The sequence below is a fragment of the Aulonocara stuartgranti genome (genome assembly GCF_965226115.1).
Source record: "Aulonocara stuartgranti genome assembly, chromosome: 3".
Classification (NCBI taxonomy): domain Eukaryota; kingdom Metazoa; phylum Chordata; class Actinopteri; order Cichliformes; family Cichlidae; genus Aulonocara; species Aulonocara stuartgranti.
Window position 1 is genome coordinate 66,373,382 of NC_138941.1, and position 20,748 is coordinate 66,394,129.

At 43.3% G+C, this 20,748-nt stretch overlaps 2 protein-coding genes and 1 long non-coding RNA gene across 7 annotated transcripts in view; 1 reads left to right on the plus strand and 2 right to left on the minus strand.

The window, feature by feature from the left end:
• LOC309695514 (uncharacterized protein) overlaps positions 1-20,748 on the plus strand; it is a 181,050-nt gene that overhangs the window by 108,119 nt on the left and 52,183 nt on the right. The window lies entirely within an intron of this gene.
• On the minus strand, positions 207-7,016 carry LOC309701765 (uncharacterized protein). The gene is made up of 3 exons (XM_082525981.1): positions 6,822-7,016; positions 2,903-2,994; positions 207-2,504 (listed from the first exon to the last, which is right to left on the minus strand). Exons 2-3 carry the CDS (start codon positions 2,918-2,920, stop codon positions 1,419-1,421), a joined length of 1,104 nt encoding a protein of 367 aa, XP_082382107.1. The 5' UTR covers positions 2,921-2,994; positions 6,822-7,016; the 3' UTR covers positions 207-1,418.
• LOC309701766 lies at positions 9,467-11,182 on the minus strand. The gene is made up of 7 exons (XR_014275239.1): positions 11,089-11,182; positions 10,874-10,963; positions 10,666-10,785; positions 10,412-10,587; positions 10,054-10,125; positions 9,673-9,906; positions 9,467-9,546 (listed from the first exon to the last, which is right to left on the minus strand). It is a non-coding gene; the product is annotated as an uncharacterized lncRNA (long non-coding RNA).

Here is a 20,748-nt window from a genome sequence, read left to right on the forward strand (position 1 = left end):
AGGATTTAAGAGAAGATTTTTCCACAGCAAAAGTTTAAATATGAATGAAGGATTGAAATTTAACTGAGGTGAAACATGCAATGAATACATAAAAAAATAAGTTAATGTTGGAAAAGCTAAAAAAGTTCAAATAAAAGAAATGATTTACATATCCATATTTGATTTTTGATAGAATACCAGTTTGGTTAAAAAAGAAAGAAAGAAAAGACATTCCTATAACTTTAATAGTACAACTACTAAACACTACTGTGTCCTAAGGGAACAAAGGTTAAAATGTAACAGGGATAACATTTTAGAGAATTAAAATCCCTCAAAGGAAAAAACATAAACTTGATATACATATCTATACATGCAGCTTCCTAAATGTAACATTCAGGATTATTCACTGCAGGTCCAGAAATCAGAGCTACCTCATCAGATCCAAGTGTGACATCAGCTGACACTCTTTACAGGAGATTCCATCTGAACTCTGTGGAGCCTGATCTCAAGGTTTTTAAGTCTGACCCTGAAACCAGAAGAGGATCTTTCTCTCTCTTCAGATTCATTGTGATCCAGTGATTTCAGTCCTGCATGATCAGGCTGATGTTTGCACAGAGCAGATAATGAAGTGAAGGTTTTTGCACATTGGTAACAGTGAAACAGTTTATTTACAGCGTGGGATCGTTTGTGTTCGGAGTATGAACTGAGATTCCTGAAACTCTTGTCACACTGGTCACAGCTGAAGTTCACTTCCATGTGTGTACGTTCATGTTTGTTACGATGACCTGATTGTGAGAAGCTTTTGTCACAGTGTCTGCACTTGTATGGTGTCTCTACTGTGTGGATTTGCTTATTCTTGTTCTTTAAGCTCACGTGGAGTGGTGACGGATGACCCACACTGGTCACAGATGTGCTTATTGAACACACTGTGGAATAGTTCATGTATTTTTAATGCACTTGGTGTGTGGAAGCCTCTCCCACATTCTTTGCAGTAGTTCATTTTGTCTCCAGTGTGGATACGTTGATGTGGTTTTAGGTCCCGTTGATGATTGGAAGTTTTTCCACAAAGGTCACAGAGAAACGTTTTCCCACCACCACAGTGACGACAGGGTTGAGAACTGGATCCATCTGTGTTGCTCTGCTTCTAAACAATGACAGCGTAAGTGATCTCTGCCAATGTCCAATTACGTTTTACTGTTTACATTATAACACTCAGCTTACCGAGCGAAAATGATTCTTCATTTTCCAAAACAGTTCTATCAGAATACCTCCATAGGTTTACTGATCAGACTTGTTCCAAACAATCAGGTTAAAATGACAAGATAAAAAATCAATACTTCCTCACAGTATCTGCACTTGTAGAGTTACTTTCTGGTGTGGATCTGTTGGTGTTTTTTCAGGTAATGTGGAGATTTAAAAGTCTTCTCACACAGGTCACATTAATAAGGTCTCTCCTCAGTGTGGCTAAACATGTGTATTTGTAGTTGTGCATCTGTTGTAAACAGTTTCCCACACTGATCACAGTAGGAAAGATCATTTCCGGTGTGAATGCGTAGGTGAATATTTCGGTACCTTTTTTCACTGAAAGTTTTTCCACAAAAGTCGCAGCTGTACGCCTTAATTCCAGAGTGGGTAACTAGATGCTTCTGTAAGTTTCGACTTTGACCAAAAGCTTTACCACACAAGTCACAGCTGTAAGGTTTAACTCCACTGTGGATGAGTTGGTGTTTTTTTAAGTCTCTAGCCCGGGTAAAAGACTTTCCACACAAGTCACAGCTGTAAGATTTAACCCCACTGTGGATGATTCTGTGGTTTTTTAAGTCTCCAGCCTGGGTAAAAGACTTTCCACAAAACTCACAGCTGTACGCTTTAACTCCACTGTGGATGAGTTGGTGTATTTTTAAGCCTCGAGCCCGCGCAAAAGACTTTCCACACGACTCACAGCTGTAAGGTTTAAATCCACTGTGGATGATTCTGTGGAGTTTTAAGTTTCCAGCCTGCAGAAAAGATTTTCCACACAAGTCACAGCTGTAAGGTTTAAATCCACTGTGGATGCGTTGGTGTGTTTTTAAGTTTTCAGCCCGGGCAAAAGACTTCCCACACAAGTCACAGCTGTAAGGTTTAAATCCACTGTGGATGATTCTGTGGAGTTTTAAGTTTCCAGCCTGCACAAAAGATTTTCCACACAAGTCACAGCTGTAAGGTTTAACTCCACTGTGGATGACTTGGTGTTTTTTTAAGCCTTCAGCCCGGGTAAAAGACTTTCCACACAACTCACAGCTGTAAGATTTAACTCCACTGTGGACGACATGGTGTTTTTTTAAGTTTCCAGCCTGCACAAAAGATTTTCCACACAAGTCACAGCCGTAAGGTTTAACTCCACTGTGGATGACTTGGTGTCTTTTTAAGCTTCCAGCCTGGGTAAAAGACTTTCCACACTCATCACAGCTGTAGGATTTCTCTCCCTTTCTTCTGTGACGTTTGTCAGCCTCCTGAGAGCGCTGACTTCTTGCTCCATGTTGGTCCTGCAGTGACAGAGATACAAACAGAGGCAGTGAGTGAAATGCAGTCCTGGAACAAACTGAAACTCCCTCTATTGGTGGAATCAATCATGTCAACAAACACCTTGTTGGTGTGTTACCACCACCTTCTGGTGATGGTGTCACATTACAATAATGTGACACAATGAGAGGTATAATTAAAATGACATTAGGAAATATTGATCAGCAGAGAAAATCTTTTATTTCATAAAAAATTCAAAGTTCAACTGATGATATTTTTGTTTCAATGTGTGTAGATAAAATATGATCTTTGTATTTTCTTGTGACTTCTGTGGTTTCTGATTTTGAATGTAGATTCTGTATATATGGAGGAGCCCAGGATGGAAGCTGCTCTTAACAGAAAACTCTAATACTTTTCTCACCTTTTGTGTTGAAGACATTGTTTCCACTGTAGTGGCTGAGCTGAGTCCAAATGGCTGAAATTGTTCCTCTGCTGCACCACCAGACTCGTCTCCTGTTACTCAGCAAAAAAGAAGTACACTCAACAAAAATATAAACGCAACACCTTTGTTACTGCTCCCATTCCCCATGGGATGGACGTAGAGACCTAAAATTCATTCCAGATACACAATATAACCATCCCTCCCAAACAGTGGTCACAAATCAGTCCAAATGTGTGGTAGTGGGCACATCTGCTATATTGAGATAATCCATCCCACCTCACAGGTGTGCCACATCAGGATGCTGATCTGACATCATGAGTAGTGCACAGGTGTACCTCAGACTGCCCACAACAAAAGGCCACCCTGGAATGTGCAGTTTTTTGCGCTATTGGGGGTCTGGGGACCCAGAACCGGTCAGTATCTGGTGTGACCACCATTTGCCTCATGCAGTGCAACACATCGTCGCATGGAGTCTATCAGATTGTCAATTGTGGCCTGTGGAATGTTGGTCCACTCCACTTCAATGGCTGTGTGAGGTTGTTGGATATTCGTGGGAACTGGTACACGCTGTCGTATACGCCGGTCAAGCACATCCCGAACATGCTCAATGGGTGACATGTCCGGTGAGTATGCTGTCCATGCAAGAACTGGGACATTCTCAGCTGCCATCTGCCCTGAACAATGTGAACCATGATTCATCCGTGAAGCGCACACCTCTCCAACGTGCCAGACGCCATCGAATGTGAGCATTTGCCCACACAAGTCTGTTACGGCGACGAGCTGGAGTCAGGTCAAGACCCCGATGAGGACGACGGGCATGCAGTTGAGCGTCCCTGAGACGGTTTCTGACAGTTTGTGCAGAAATTGTTTGGTTGTGGAAACCAATTGTCCCAGCAGCTGTCCGGGTAGCTGGTCTCAGACGATCTTGGAGGTGAACCTGCTGGATGTGGAGGTCTGCGGTTGTGAGGCCGGTTGGATGTGCTGCCATATTCTCTGAAACGCCTGTGGAGACGGCTTATGATTGAGAAATGAACATTCAATGCACGGGCGACAGATCTGGTTGACATTCCTGCTGTCAGCATGCCAATTGCACGCTCCCTCATTGCTTGTGGCATCTGTGGCATTTTGCTGTGAGACAAAACTGCACATTCCAGGGTGGCCTTTTGTTGTGGGCAGTCTGAGGTACACCTGTGCACTACTCATGATGTCAGATTAGCATCCTGATGTGGCACACCTGTGAGGTGGGATGGATTATCTCAATATAGCAGATGTGCCCACTACCACACATTTGGACTGATTTGTGACCACTGTTTGGGAGGGATGGTTATATTGTGTATCTGGAATGAATTTTAGGTCTCTACGTCCATCCCATGGGGAATGGGAGCAAAAACAAAAGTGTTGCGTTTATATTTTTGTTGAGTGTATACACACACACACACACACACACACACACACACACACACACACACACATACACATATATTAGGGATGCAACGATACAGAAAATTCATAGTTCGGTTCGATACTTTGGTGTCACGGTTCGATATTTTTTCAATACAAAAAAATGTTCATGCATTTTTAATTTGTCATTTATTAAAATTATAAATATATATTTTAACTCAAAAGTACAGTTTTTAAATTTAATGTTGCTGAAACAATAAAGTAATAAAAAATAAATCTGATCGAGAAATCACTCATCTTTGGAAAAGAGAGTTTATTACAGAGAAATGGCTCTTTCCAAAATAAAAGCTATACTATACGCTTCTTCAGGGCTATATTCTCATCAGCATATTAAACATGTCAGGTCCCCATAAGGAGAATCATGTGCTAATGGCTGTCTAAATGACTCGGGTAAAGTTTGTAGCATGCGTGCTTGTTGTTTTTGTCTGCTTCCACTTGTCTTTGCACTAGGATGATGTCGGCGTAAATGTGCAGTCATATTCGTTGTGTTACCACTAGTGCTGTCAGCGTTAATCTGAAATGACGTTAACGCCACAACACGGCAAATCTCCGTTAACGAGCTACCGCGGATCGCCCCGTGCGTGGGGCTGGACGGCGTCAACACGTTAACGAGCAAACTGCGCTAACGCAGTAGTTTCCACCCATGTAATTGAGCATTGCGTGGCACATCCGACATACTGTTTTACTTTTGTCCATGACGCGCATACCTTCAGAGTCATATGTCACATGAAGACCAAAATAGTTCCAAAGGCCAGATCTGAATGAGGGTGGGGGAGGTTCAATTTGCCATGTTGCAACCAATGACTGTATAAAAGATGGACGACGCGACACCGCCTCCTCCCATTATGCAAAAATGAAGCCAAAATATCCCGTTTGTGGAGGCTGCCATCTTGCAAATTTGGAGCCAGAGTCTGCGCGGGAATGACTTGAGGTGGAGCGACTGTGTAACACTCCCGCTGGACATGACCGCAAACACGCCCCCTACACTTTTTACGTAGCACCTGTGGCTCAAGTTTTTTGCTGGTTTACCACGACTGACGACTCGTTTAATTAAGGTAAATACAACCATGTCACTGTTATAAGAAAAGACACACAGCTTATCATCTTATAGTTCTAAAATCGCTCTGTTGTTAATTCGTTTGCTAGATTAGCCGCTAGCATACGCACTGTGTTGGAGGCTTGTTGCTAGCTAGTTAGCGATGCTACACACCTGTTACTCTAATAGTCTGTGTTATTGAAGGATTCAGCACTCCTTATGTTTTTTTATCCATTTTTAGACAGCGATGAGATCAGCTGCACACTCCACAGAGGCCCAGAGTTACTGTTAATATCAAAAATATAATGCTGTCCTTTGAGATTTTAACATTTAAGACTGAGTGTAATCGATCTAAAACTGTTTAAATCTCTAGTCTACAGCCTGGTAACATGGAAACTTTAAAAACAGCAGCAGAAGGTTTCAGTAGTGTAGTCTAATGTGTTTTTTTCATTTAATAATAATCCGTATTATGTATAACAGCTACATTCACCCTGGAGAGAAATTAGTGAGGGAGACCATCAGGACCGAGCTGGGTTTCTGGGTCCAGAGGTTTGGAGAAACTTCTTCCCTTTCTTTCATCACAGCTGTCCTGTGCCAGAAGTTCTGTTGACCCACTGAAAGAGGCTTCATTTAAGAAACACCAGGAACACTGAAGCTCATCGCATTGATCAAGCAGGACTCATGATCTTCACCAGCAGCTCCCTCACAGGGAAATCTTCAGCACTCCTCTAGGCCCGCCCCAGAAGATGGATAAACCCAGCGTTTCATGAACACTGTGATGAGACCTCTGGTTTGTGTAATGTTATAAATACTCAGATACTCCCCAGAGGCTGTAGAAAGTTATATATTTAAAAATATATGATCCTCTCTGGTTACTCTGGTATGAATAACTCTGCATCACTTTATGGTAAATAAGACACTATGTGCAAAAAACTGCAAAAAACTGTTTGTAGTTCAACATACAAGTAACGACCTTTGACCTTCATAAGGTTTTATTTAATTGTGTTAGAGAAACTCAAGCGTGCTCTTCATGCAGCTGAGTACATCAAGTGTTTAAAACTATGACCTCAGAGCGCATCGAAAGCCTTTTGGCCCCCTTCTCAGCAAGCTTCCACTACTCTCACCCTGGGGTTGCGCTCCCCCAGGCTTGTACCTGTGGCTTCATGTCCTGGGGTGGGGGTTGGTTGTTCTCCTGCCCTGCACCCCATCCTTTTGTTCATATTCCAAGACTATGTTTCTTTATGTATTCTTTCCCCCCAGCAACCGCCATATTATGATGTTGCAAGCAATCGCAAACTCTACAGTCTGTCTAACTCCAATGTCTACCAAGCAATCTATTATTCTCAACAGAGCTAAACTCAACATAAACTGAACCCACATTAAAGTTAGCTCGATGCTTACCGTTAGACGAGCCCACAAACCGAGAGAAACTCCGTGATGAAGCTGGAACTCTTTCCAAACACAGGAAACAGATCAGGGAGCAGAGACCCACGTGGTTCACGCTGATCTCAGCTAGGATCCAGGAGACAAGGGTGTGCAGATCGATGCAGATATCGATCCAAACGTTGGTAGTGGTATATGTTCCAGTAAGTTTACTACTTTACTCCCGTTTCATGAAAAAGCAGCTCTCTCTGCTCGACTCCTCTCCTGCACACACACTTTGCTCCGCCCCCTTTATCTGACTCCGCTGTGATTTGTTGCTGTGCGGTCACGTGACTAAGCTGCACAATGCAACCCCGTGGAGTGTTATTTCAAAAGTAGCGCCAATCTCCTTTTCCTAAACTCTTTTCCTTGGCCCCGATGAAAACGTCATCGTGGGGAGGACAACTGCTGAGAAGTCAGGGAAAGAGAGGAGCGGTGCTGAGAATTGGAACAGCCATACACTCGCCTCTCTGTAACAACGTGACACCGGATGTCCGCCTGTTGAAACTACATTGTGCAGAAGATGGACTACAAAAACATACATCTTACTTTGTCACAATGTGTTCTAACCCTGTTGTTTTATGGAGGTTATATAAACAGGAACAGCCTGTTAAAAATATTGCTTCATTATTAAGTTTGAATTTTAAAGAAGAACGAACCGTTAGGGTCAGATTTACTAACATCTGCAGCAGTTCAAACATGTCTTTTGATGTTAAAGAGCTGCGATTTACTGAAGAGACTGTCCTAAAACTCTCCAGTCAGTCCTCAAGCTGTGTTTTGAGGTGAGCCCAACTTATTTTTCCTCCATAATACAGTTTATATGAAGCTGAAATGAATTACGCTTCTTATTTTTTAATGGTGCACACAGCTAACTCTCTGCTGAATATGTAAAAAATAAAAGTGTTACTGTGTTACATGCCTGACTGTTGCTCATGGTCTGATGGGAAATCATGTTTTCTGTTCTTTAGCACATCGAAGAGTCAGCTGTTCACAGCTGCTCTCCAGCTGATTTTTACTGAACTGAAGTGGCTTCTTCATAGAGAGATTAAAGCACACTGTTAGTAGATCATCCTGTAATTGTGACATTGTGGTGGACCACTGGAGGGCTCCACTCACACCCAGTTCTCAGGAAGTATTGTTGCTGTGTTTTGGAGGGAAAGTGTTCAGTTCTGTGGTGATGAGTAATAAACGAGCAGTGTTTATCGAGAGCTCTCGTGTTGTCTGTGTTTACCTCCACATTGGTGACCCCTGACTCGAACATGCTGCAGTCCGATGGTGGCGCCGACTCCGCTCTGGATGCATCAGCAGCCGCCAGCCCTCTGCCTCCGGCCGCAGCTACGTTTGCTGTGGCGCTCGAGCTGCCGGACTTTTGGCTTCACGATCCCCCGTCGTGGTTCGTGCACGTGGAGGCCCAGTTCGCCCTTCGTGGCATCTCGGCTGACGACACGAAATATCACCATGTGGTGGCTTCTCTCGACCCGCTAGCCACCCGTCGTTGACTCTCCTCCGGGACCCACCCACCCGAGAGAAGTACGCCGCCCTTAAGGAGCTGCTTCTTCGGCGCTATGCCCTCACCGACGCAGAGGGAGCCGAGAAGCTCCTCTCCCTCTCAGGCCTGGGTGGTGGTACGGCTCTCGAAGTGATGGAGCACATGCTATCCTTTCTCAGACCGGACGACGGGGGATTCCTCTTCGCCCACATTTTCCTCTGACAGCTGCCGGCGGCCGTGAGAGCCGGCCTCGCCAACTCTCCGCTTCTGGGCACGAAGGATTATCGCTCCCTGGCTGAGGACGCGGATCGTATTCTCCTGGCTACCCGCACTTCCCACGATCACGACCCAATTCCAGCCTCGCCGGCGGCGCCTTCCACTTCCCCGCTGACCTGCCACGACGTACCCGATCCTTCGCTGACGGCAAAGATCGCGGCACAGCGACACCACGGACGGGACCTCTGTTTCTACCATCAGCGTTTTGGCGCCGAAGCGCGCCGCTGTCTGCCGCCGTGCGCTTTTCCGACCCTGGGATATGGACCCCGCCAGCGCGCTGTAGCGGCCGCGATCGCTGGCGACAAAGAAAAACTGCTCTTCATAGAAGACTCGTGGTCTGGGAGACGTTTCCTGGTCGACTCCGGTGTTCTGACAAACCATCGTACTTTGGCAAAACGACCTACCAGTAGGAGAATTTTACGCTGCCATATGACAAACTGCCCTACTTTGGCAAAATGCAAGACATTACTGGGGTTTTTTCTTAAATGGTTTCAATTCTTAGTTCTAACATAGAAAGAATTTGACAAACACTCACCGGCACTTGAGCAGGCGCTTCTGATGGAAATACTGCCTCTCTTCCATACATCAGAAAAAAAGGTGTGTATTTTGTTGTGGTGTGTACTTTTGACTGAAGTGAAAACAGGGTGGGCTCTAGATACAGATCCCAGTTATTCTGCTGGTCATTCACCAGTTTTCGGAGGGCTCTAAATGCAGGCATAGAAATATGTAAACACAGTAAGTAAGACAGAAAGTTTAATTAGAAGTAAAGAAATTAATAAATTATTAAGTAACAATTAAGTTTGAATAACATAAGTAATGTTATTAAAAACTGATAGATAAAAATTAGGCATACCTTTTTATGTTGTCATTGGTCTTTTTGTCTAGACCATTGGTCTGTGGATGGTATGCTGCTGTGACACTTCTTTCAATTTGCAATAACTTGCAAAGATCAGAGTTGAGCAGATAAGGACAAGGTTATACTGCTTATACAAGCACACAAGAAAAAATCTTTGACCCCAGTGAAGTAAAGTTAAAAAATGTAACTGAAAATTATTTAACACTTACTTCATTCACAAACTCTCTGCCTTGGTCTGACAAAATCCTTTTGGAGCAGCCATATCTATATATAATGGAGCACAAGTGCTGGGCTACCTCAGATGCAGATTTCGTTTTTAATGGGAAAGCTTCAACCCATTTTGAAAAGTAGTCAGTTGCAGTAAGTATATGCTGGAAACCGCTTGAAGTTTTAGGAAGAGGTCCAGTAAGATCTATACCAATAAGTTCCCACACTTCAGACACCTATCAAGGACAAATTAATAATTTGAATAACAATTTGTATAATGTACACATTAACATTGATGGTTAAAATTAGTTGGCAAACCCTCCTGCCTTTATGAATATGAGCTACAAGCATAGTTTGATGGGTAAACGGGGCATAATATTTACCTGAATACACTGCAACGGTTGCACAGCAGTCAGTGGTTTCCCAACTTTTTGACACTGGTCACATTCCTGAATCTTTAAGGTAAAAATATTTATGGAGTTCACGTAAATGTTCAACATTCTCATTTGTAAAAAACAAAAACACTTAATGACATATTCTCTAACGAACAAACTATTTAGCAACAATAGTTTGTGTGCGCGTCTTCAAATCTCTGCCAGGCCTACAGGTTATTACTGTAATATCACTAATTAACCATATTTATTTATATTTTGCAAGTGTTCAGTTTCTCTTTTAACTGATATAAAAAAAATTGCTTATTTTAAACACTATTTAACAACAGTACAAACAGTTAATACATACCCATGTTTTAATGTCAACTGTCATACCAAACCAGTAAAATCTGGAACACACTGCATTTAGCGTTTTGTGTGTGCCAGTGTGTCCTCCAATTGGAGATGAATGAAACTCATGAAATATCTTCCTGGCACCATCCATGGTTTTTACTACTCTTCTGGTTCCAACAAAGAGTTCTCCATCTGCAGTAAAACAATATATATTTAGAAATTAATTTAACCACATATATGAGTTGTTAGTATTAACAATAAATTACTGACCCTTTTGTTTGAATTTTGAGGCATATCTTCTGAGGTTTTGCCTCTGAGCCTTGTCGTATCCTGAAGGGTAGGAGCCCGCAGAAATGAACGCGTAAATCTCTTCCCACTTCTTCTCCATATCTACGAATGTCAGTAAACATTTTCTTATGAGCTTCAATATGTGCAGTTGACAATGCAAATAATTAAACTTATTAAATAACGAGATTACCGAAACAGCCTTAAAACACCGAAGCTGCGGACTCAAAAGTGTTGTGCAAATACCACGTGTCCAGTAACTTGACAGCAGACTTCACCGAATCTGCAAATTCGACAGTTTTGTGCAGAAAGCAGATAGCAACTTCACTTTAATATTGACAAACAATCACAAAGGCTTAAAAAATCAAGTATCAACGTCAATAAAAAGTACTAATACTTACTACTTACCTATTCTCCTGCAAATATGACAACGGAGTAGCGTGAAATCACAGCCGGATGCGCTTAGCTTCCCTTTTTGTGTTGTGCGCATGCGCGCACATGCTCAGGAACAACGGGTAGGACGGTTTACGGGGTAGGAGAAATTCCCAGAACACCGGATACCTTTCTAAAGTGACGTTGCTGTCCCTGGCTCTTTCTCTCCCTCTCCCTCTTGCTCTTTACCTGTGCTACTGAGTATAACTACCGCCCCTCCTCCCTCTTCCCAGCGTAAAGCACAAGACTCGCATGCTGAGTGAAGCGGAAAAAAGTGCGAGAGAGAGGGTGAGACAAAAAAACAAAACACGACTTGCGATAAGGAGCCAGCTTGCGTCGTTCACGTCAAAGACCCGGCTCTAAGAGCCATTTCGTTCGCGCTGATCAGGGCTGATTGCAGGAGAAAAAAAACTGACCGTTGAGTCGATCGAGAGAGGGTGTAAAGGTGAATGAATCGGCCGGGTTATTGCACGCTGTCAACTGATATGTAATCTGTAATTTGTCAATATCTGACAAGAACGCCAACCACCTCTCAATTTTAAATCCATGTAGACATTGAGGGTTCTCGGGAGGGGCCGTGCTAACACCTGCTGCTCTCTAGCAGCAGCACCATGCTCTCCCTTGTTTTAAATGCACTTTAGAACAACACGCAGCAACACTACACATGAGCGGGAGGAGGGAGGTATGGGGTCTTCACACACCCCCATTCTCTACTAGCCATCGGGGCGGAGGGGCTGGGAAAAGATGTTGGCTGTCCGATTGGCCTCCCTGCTGCTGCAGAGCCTGGGACGGTCTGCATGCCTCTACCCCGGAGGGAAGGGTAACATCTCTTGGGTCTGGGTGCCGTTTCCCCCTCTGGGGGTGAGGGTACCTGGACCCGGGGTATAGAGTATGTTTAGGGAGTGTGATTGTGTGTACATGTCCATTTATGTCAATCCTTACGTTGGGTGAGTGCTGAGGGTGGGAATGCATGTTTGTGTCTGTGTGTGCCCGTTTGTCTGTGTCTATATGTCAGGTCGGGTCTTAGACTCCACCTCTTTGGGAACTCACAGGCCCTCCAAAGTGTGGAGGCCTATCTCCCCTCACCACACTCCCTGCCGGTGACTGATGCCCTCAGGGGTCGGTGCATTGGTGGTTCACTCCCGGTGGCTACTTGGCGGGGCCTGGCGCTTTTTTGCTCGGTCAGGCTTTTTCTGGGGCGCGGGGGGCCCTCGGGCCTCCGGCCTCTGGGCCTGCGGCTCAGTCCACTCTGGCACAGCTGGCTGCCGGCAGAGCCGGCGGGCACGCCGGTGCAGGCCCCTCTAGCTTCTGCTCGGTGGCTACTGGGTGACGCCTCATCTGAGGATCCTCAGCCTTTCCCATGAGGGTGGCACAGATGCCCCTCCGGTGGTCCTCCTTGGGTTCTCGCACTCTGGGGCCTCTGGATGTCTGGGGCCTGGATCTCCTCCATGCCTGCTTCATGCCCTGGGGGACGGGGCTATGGCTCTCTACATCCTCTTGCAGACCATTACATGGGGAAACCATTTGAATACAAGTGCGCTGATCCACACAGGTGTGCACACAGGTGTACACATGGGATGTTCACTGCTCGTAGACTTAAATTACACCTTTCTTGGCTGCTACTTCAAAGCACATTGTGAGCTGTCTGTCCTGCGTGCTGCACAACGACATTCAATATTTAGTATTTACTGCTGTTTACACTTAGCTAGATTAATGCGATGGTGTTGTGTTTAGTATGTTGCTTTGTTTTTTTTTTGCTTGTTTTCTATTCTTTTTCTCTCAACAGGTGATCCAGGAGATTTTTTTTTCTTTCTCACTGTCCCTCTCCCCTTCTGTTTTTCTTTTCCTTCCTCTTTCTTTCTCCCTTTCCTATCCCTCACTCATGTCTGTCCCGTCTCTAACAATTGAAAATAAAATAAAATAAATAATAAAAACAAAGGTCGATCTAATGGACCAATACGGCAATGCCATGATGATCCATTTGGCAAAATAAATCCATTGTTGGTATTCAGACAACAATTCTGACGGCTAAAGAACCAAATGGGACAGGCAAAAAAAAAAAAAAAAAGAAAGCCAACCACAGGGACAACAGCAGCCAGGGGAGCAGGGAACATGCAGCTGATTGACCCGGAACTTATACGGGGTTCATTCTCGCCACAATAAAGGGATTCGCGGAAGTGGGGTCAGGTGGTACCGTGTTTACATTTGACTTTAAGCTTTTCTGTATAGTTTCTGGGATGCTTTGAACTCAAACTGCACTGCTGGAAATAGTTTATTTTGATGCACATCCTTTTTTTTTTTTTTTGCATTATAATATTTATTTTTGTTTTTCATGCAGTGTATATACAAATTTATTTATCTTAAAAATAAAACTATTTTCTTGTGTTGGGAAACTATTTTGTGCATCTTTTTTGTATCTACAGTTTTGAGGGATAAACCTCTTAAATTTCTCTAACCAGAAAGATATGTAAAAAAAAAAAAGATTTTTTAATTTTTTAATTTTTGTAGTTTAATGCACTGTTTTGCAAGTTATGTAGTTAATATGGACTTATTGCATACATATTATTACAATTTTGGCTATAACAGTTGTATTGATGTAAAGCAACTTGAAATGCTCCCAAAAATGGCACTACAGCATGTAAAAATATAAATATAAGCTCTGGCGGACTTGGTTCTATAGTAGGTCTTAAAGGGTTACCACATAATGAGTTAGAAAGGTGACTCAAGAAGAAACATCTATTGCAGCAAAACTATGGGAGGATTCAGGGTCACCTCATCCAGCCCTAACTTTTTTAAGCATAGGCAGTTTTAAGCCTAATCTTAAAAGTAGAGATAGTGTCTGTCTCCCGAATCCAAACTAGAAGCTGATTCGACAGAAGAGGGGTCTGAGAACTAGGGATGGGTACCGGTGTCCAGTGCCATGATGGCACTGGTTCTGACATAAACGGTAGTAACCAGACCGAAAAACAGCGCACATTTCGGTGCTTTTTTTTCCTGAGATGTGATACACTTTGAATTCTAGCCAATCATTTTACGTTTCCGAGGATAGTAGGCGGGGCCAGGTACGTACGTTCTTTTAGCTACAGATTAAAAATGCCCAAGGCGAAGCGCTCGAAAGTCTGGCTGTACTTCACAGCAAAAGATGCAAACTCAGCAGCCTGCAACAAGTGCTTTAAGCTGATACTGTGATACTGTCAAAGGAGGTAACACCTCAAATCCGATGAAACACCTGGCGACGCATAGTGGGTTTTTTTAAAGCCGAGAAATGCGCCGTATTTGATAGCTTGCTGCGAGACCTCACACCGAGCACATCTACTGCGGGTGGGTTGCCAGTTATCGGACCCGGAGTTAGCAACATCCCCCAAAAACACGAAGAGTAGAGTCCTGGCCCGTAGCCCTGCCAGTGTAGCAGAAATGATGAGGATGATGATGGCAGCAGCAGCCGTTCTTCTCTGCGTGAGTAGCTTAATGTTGTTCGTGTGTAATTTACTTTGAGTAGGCTAACCACGTTATTACATTAATGCATGTAAGGTGAACTAGCAAACACCTTAGTAGTTACATGCGGCTGTCTTCTTGTTTGATGGCAGATACTCCCTTCACCCTGGCCAAAAAGGCTAAAATGACCAAAGAAAAAGTGGAAAACAGTTAAACATGAGAGGTTTTTGGACAGAGTTTGTGTTTTTTCCATTGTTTAAGCACTGCTTCCAGCCAAGAGTGATACCATATATGCCCTATAGCTGCAGAAAAGGCTAACATTGTTATCTTTTTTACAAAAAAACAGCTGAACATGAGAGGTTTTTGGACCAATTTTGTGTTCTCCATTCTTTAAGCAGCGGTTTGAGCACCGTTTAAGCACCGGCACCGTTTCAAAAGTACCGGTTTGGCACCGGTATCGGATAAAATCTAAACGATACCCATCCCTACTGAGAACTGAAGGCTCTCCATCCCATTCTACTTTTAAATACTCTAGGGACAGCAAGTAAGCCTGCAGTGCGAGAGTGAAGTGCTCTAATTGGGTGATATGGTACTACAAGGTCATTAAGATAAGATGGGGCCTGATTATTTAAGATCTTGTATGTGAGGAGGAGGATTTTGAATCCAATTCCAATTGTCTTCCAATGTGAAGAGGACTCTCCATTTATATTAACAAATTGGAGTCTATTAGATGATGACCTGTAACTAGAGATGGGCAGTAATCCCATTACATTTTTCAAGTAAGGAGTAAAGTAAGGGATTACTATTGCAAAAAAGGTAATTAGATTCCTGTTACTTTCCTGTAAGCATGCTGCTTTACTGCATTACTTAACGGTTTCTGCTGTGTTTTACTTGCATCTACTTGAAAGTGTGAGTGTAAACACAAAAAACTATTTTATTTTATTTTATGTGCTGGAATGTGCAGAAAATAGGTTAAAATTTTAAAAAAATTTCTTCCAGTCAGAGAATGTTACATATAATTTAATTTTTGCTTGATGCATAAAGTTCAAAGATTAAAACTAATAAAACAAGTTTTAAAAAATATAATACTTTTTTCTTTCGATTACATTTTATATTATGGATTATACAGAAAAAGTAGAATTGGGCTGAAAGATGTATTGCTTTATTACCTATTCAGGTTGAAAATTATGTTTTAAAAAGTTACTAAGTAACTAAGTAACAAATTACTTTTGAAAATATGTAATCAGTAAAGTAACAGTATTACTTTTTGGGGAAGTAATCAGTAATTAGTTACTGATTACCTTTTTCAAGTAACTTGACAAACACTGCCTGTAATACCTACAGCGTGCTCTAATCGCTCTAATAGGATATTATGGTCGACAGTATCGAATGCTGCACTAAGGTCTAGCAGGACAAGCACAGAGATGAGTCCACTGTCAGAGGCCATAAGAAGATCATTTGTAACAAGCACAGAGAAATAAGGCACTCCTCTGCAGACTCTTTCAAGAATTTTTGAGATGAAAGGAAGGGTGGAGATTGGCCTCAATTGGCTTAAACAAGCACAAATAACCATGACATGACACATGGAGTCCACCACCAAAGACTATGACTATATCCAATAAACACCATCAAATGCACCCACCCTACTGCAGAAGCACACTGCTGATCTACAGCTATTAAAGAGGCCCAAACTTACGATCAAATCATTGCTTAATTTGGGCTTCCCCAGCAACAACCTGCAATCCATAGAATAGAATCCAGAGAATCATTCTGATAAAGTAAGACTTCACAGGCAATTTCTGTGAGAAATATGGAAGTGTGGTGAGCAGAAACACAGATGTGTACAGCAATACATGAACAAGTGTGGGATGCTCAGATAGCAGCTGCTATTTATCATCTGACCACATAGTGGAACTGACCACCAAACAAGTAATTAGCTATGCAATACTGAACAAAGGATTTATTCTCTGACAAATCTGTGGGTTCCATGTTTGTGTTTTGTGAATTCAATGGTTCATTAAGATGCAGATAAAGCCTTAGCAATATTTGAATCTGAAGCTGATGTTATTCCCAGTACAGTAAGGCTTTAGACTGTTTGTGATGCAGAGAGGTGGAGATTGGAGGTCTTGATTGAACTCCAAAGCTTGTAATCATTTATCCTGTTGTTTGATCTGTGTGTGTTTGTGTTCAGACTTTAAATTGAACAAGAAGACGTCTACCCTTCACTGAAGTAGTCCACCAGTCCAATGACTGACGTCCAGCTGCTGGTCTCTGATTGGTCACCCAGCACGTCACACCAGAGGACATCCACACATTGAAACTATTTTTATATACTTCATGTTTTCTTCTAACCAAATTAATTAACCAAATCAACGTATTCAAAAAGACAGATCTTTTTTTTTCTGTGGAAATTTAATTGAAATTTAATCGGCCATTTACATATGTTACTATATTTTACAACTTTGCATTATCAAAAAAAAAAAAAAAACATTTGTGGTGTGGTTCTGTGGGTTTCACTGAGATGTCGGATGGAAACTTGTTTGCCTGTGGCTAACTGATGCACATCTCTCTTCTCTGCAGGAAACAAAAACAGTGCAGGAAACAGCAAACGCATCATTTAATACTGTAAACTGCACAGCAGAGCTTCAGTACAGGATCTGTCTGTTTGAGATGGAAACACAGCAGTTTAGTTTAAGTGAGAAAAATTTCTAGTAGTTTCAAAATTACATTTTCCCTTTTTTCTCATTTTTAAATGATTAGAGATTTTAAATCAGGGGTTTTTCTTCTTTGACAGCTGACTGTAGTTTTTATATCTTTCTGCCAACCAGTGTTAGTGTTATTCCTTCTGGGAAACATTTATAAACTTGAAAACTCGTGATTTGGCCAAACACATCATCGAGATCCTGCCCTGATGTCTTTTCTGAGAACCGATTGGTCAATAGGTGATGACCAATTGTCAGGGTTTCTGGGTCTTTGACCCAGTATTCTTAGTTCATGTTCACTGTTTATATTCTGTCTGCTTCACCTCCTGTTTTATTGTGTTAGCCTTGGTCCATGTGCATTATGTTCCGTCCTCTTCCCGTTTATCATTAGGTCATTATGTTCAGCTGTGTACTCACCAGGTTCTAATCTCTCATCACTCAGCCTGTGTATTTATGTCCCTCAGTTCAACCAGTCCAATGTCGTGTCATTGATGTTATTGTGATGTTGTTCTCGCCGCTGTTAGGTTGTCCTCTGTTCAGTTCCGTCAGGTCAGCCGGTCAGATGTCAGTCAGTCTTTCATTCATCCATTCAGTCAGTCGTCCAGCCGGCCAGCCGTTTCCTACTTCTGTTCTGTTTGTTCACTCCGTTGACAATAAAACACCAATCTTCACCTACCTGTGAGTCCAGCGTTTGGGTCCTCCTTCTTTCGTCCACGACCTCATCCTGACACCAATCAGCCAATTCATATTTTTTTTCTACAGGGCTGATCTAACAAACAGGAAATATTGTAGATGTTATGATTAGTAAAAATGTTCATTAATTCATCTTCTTAACTAAAGGATCTCTTGTTTAGTTGAAATAATGCCATCTGTCAAGTTTTATGTGGACAACAATTCTCCTTAACTAATAGCATTGACTGAATCACAGGTTTACCTGGATACCTGTATTTGTAATTCTATGCTTCTGTTCGGTGTTCCACTTATTGTATGGGTAGGCAGGTTGTGTGCGTATGTATGTGTGTGGACGTCAAGCACCTGAAGGCCTGATGGGTTTGGTCCTGCTAGAGGATTTGCCACGCCTGAAGCTCCACACACACCTGCTGCTGATCAGGCTCGTCGGGGGAGCTATTTAAGAGACCGATGGAGCTCCCACCGATGTGGAATCATTGCATGAGACTCCACATTAGTCTTCAGCTTAGTAAAGTTAGTGTGTGTGTGTGTGTGTGTGTGTGTGTGTGTGTGTGTGTGTATGCCCGCAGTTGTAAAGTGTCCTGATGTCTGCTTCTGTTGTTTCCCCAGGAGAAGTGTGGAGTGCCAGACAGCAGCCAGCATGAGGAGTGCTGAGACACGGACTTTTCAGGGAAAGACAAAACACGGGAGCCAGGGGAGAGCACAGGGATTTATTGTTGTTTTTTCCATACACTGTAAATAAACGCACTGTTTACACACAGAGCTCAGCGCCTGGGTCCTCCTTCCCTACATCCCCACGGTTTGCCCCGGCGTCTACAAGGAAATGATGTTCGCGCCGCCGGCGCTCCTCACCGCAGCCGGATTCCCGTGCATCTCAAGAGCCGGCTGTGGTGAGTAATAAAGAGAATATTTTGTTTTCCTCACCATCTTTGTCTGTGTCTGCAGTGGATGATGATGTAGCTGACGCTGCTTTTAGCCAGCCGTTAGCGCAGGCAGCATTACCTCAGTCAGAGGTCTCCACTCCACTCGCGGCTTCACCATCTTCCGTGGCTGTACCACCGCTCTCTCATCTGCCTGCAGCCACCTTTCTGCCATCCTCTTCACCACCTGCTACGTAGTGGTTCGCAGTAATGAGGGTTCTAAACTTGGGGCGTCACAGCGCCCCTTTTATAACATCGTACAAACTCAACAGTTCTTTGTCCAACCTGGGCTGTTGCTGAACAGAGAAGACTTTCACAAATACAAATACGAGGGTTTCTACAGACAAAAATATGGTTGTGCTATGGGCTCCCCCGTGTCACCTATTGTAGCCAACTTTTACATGGAGGAAGTGGAAAGAAAGGCTCTTGGTTCCTTTAAAGGGAGAGTACCCAGCCACTGGTACAGATATGTAGACGACACCTGAGTCAAAATCAAGACGCAAGAAGTGGAATCCTTCACTGCGCACATTAACGCTGTGGATAAAAACATCAAGTTCACCAGGGAAGACACAAAGGATAACTGTTTGCCTTTCCTGGACTGCGCCGTGCACATTGAAGAGAATGGCAACCTCAACATTGAAGTTTACCAGAAGCCCACACACACGGACCAGTACCTCATCTTTGACTCCCATCACCCTCTGGAACACAAACTTGGAGTAATTAGGACCCTACACCACCGGGCAGAACATGTTCCCTCTAAGCCTGAAGGAAAAAAGAAGGAACACACACATGTAAAGGAAGCACTCAAAACGTGTGATTATCCTAATTGGACATTTATAAAGTCAGCAAAGAGGCACAGAAAAGAAGATCAGACACCAGCGAGGGAGGATAAGAAGGACAGACGCAACAACATTGTCATCCCCTATGTAGCCGGTGTATCAGAGAAACTCAGGAGAGTTTTCTCCAAGCACGACATCCCGGTGCATTTCAGACCCAGCAACACACTCAGACAAAAACTGGTTCACCCGAAAGACAAAACGCCAAAACACAAACTTAACAACGTGGTGTATGCTGTACAGTGCAGCGAGGAATGGCCAGACCTCTACATTGGAGAGACCAAACAGCCACTTCACAAACGCATGGCACAACACAGAAGAGCCACCTCCACAGGACAAGACTCAGCAGTCCATCTGCATCTTAAGGATAAAGGACACTCTTTCGAGGATGCCAATGTTCACATTTTGGACAGAGAGGACAGATGGTTTGAAAGAGGAGTGAAAGAAGCCATTTACGTCCACTGTGAGCGACCATCTTTGAACAGAGGCGGGGGTTTACGACACCAACTCTCTGCCATCTATAATCCAGTTTTGAGATCCCTCCTCAGACGCTTTAACACCCACTCACATCCTGGGCCATCTGACCTCAGGAAATCACATGATAAGGTGAGGCCAGGTTTCACAATGAGCTCACCCGAAACCCTGGCTGATTGGGACCCACACCCACTGTCACACCTTGGCTCATGTGATTAGAGGATCATCAGGGGTCCTTTTGTCCCTCTGTGGGGGGTCACTCAAACTAGGTTTAAATCTGGGACTCTCCACCATTTGACCTTAGAACTGAAGAAGCTTCTCGGATGAGAGGTGAAACGTCTTCAAGCAACTCAAAGAAGTCCAGACGCTTTTCTTTCCAAGCTCCTTAGACTACGATGACCTGGATGACTGAGAACCTTCACAGACGACTTCCACAATCTTTTCCCAGGTCAGCACCTGGCCCTCCTATGTTTTATCCTTCTGAGCATTTCCCATAACATCAGCTATGTGTAACAGAAAACATGGCTGATGAACAGTGTTGGTCAAGTGACTTGAAAAAAAGTAATCAGTAACTAATTA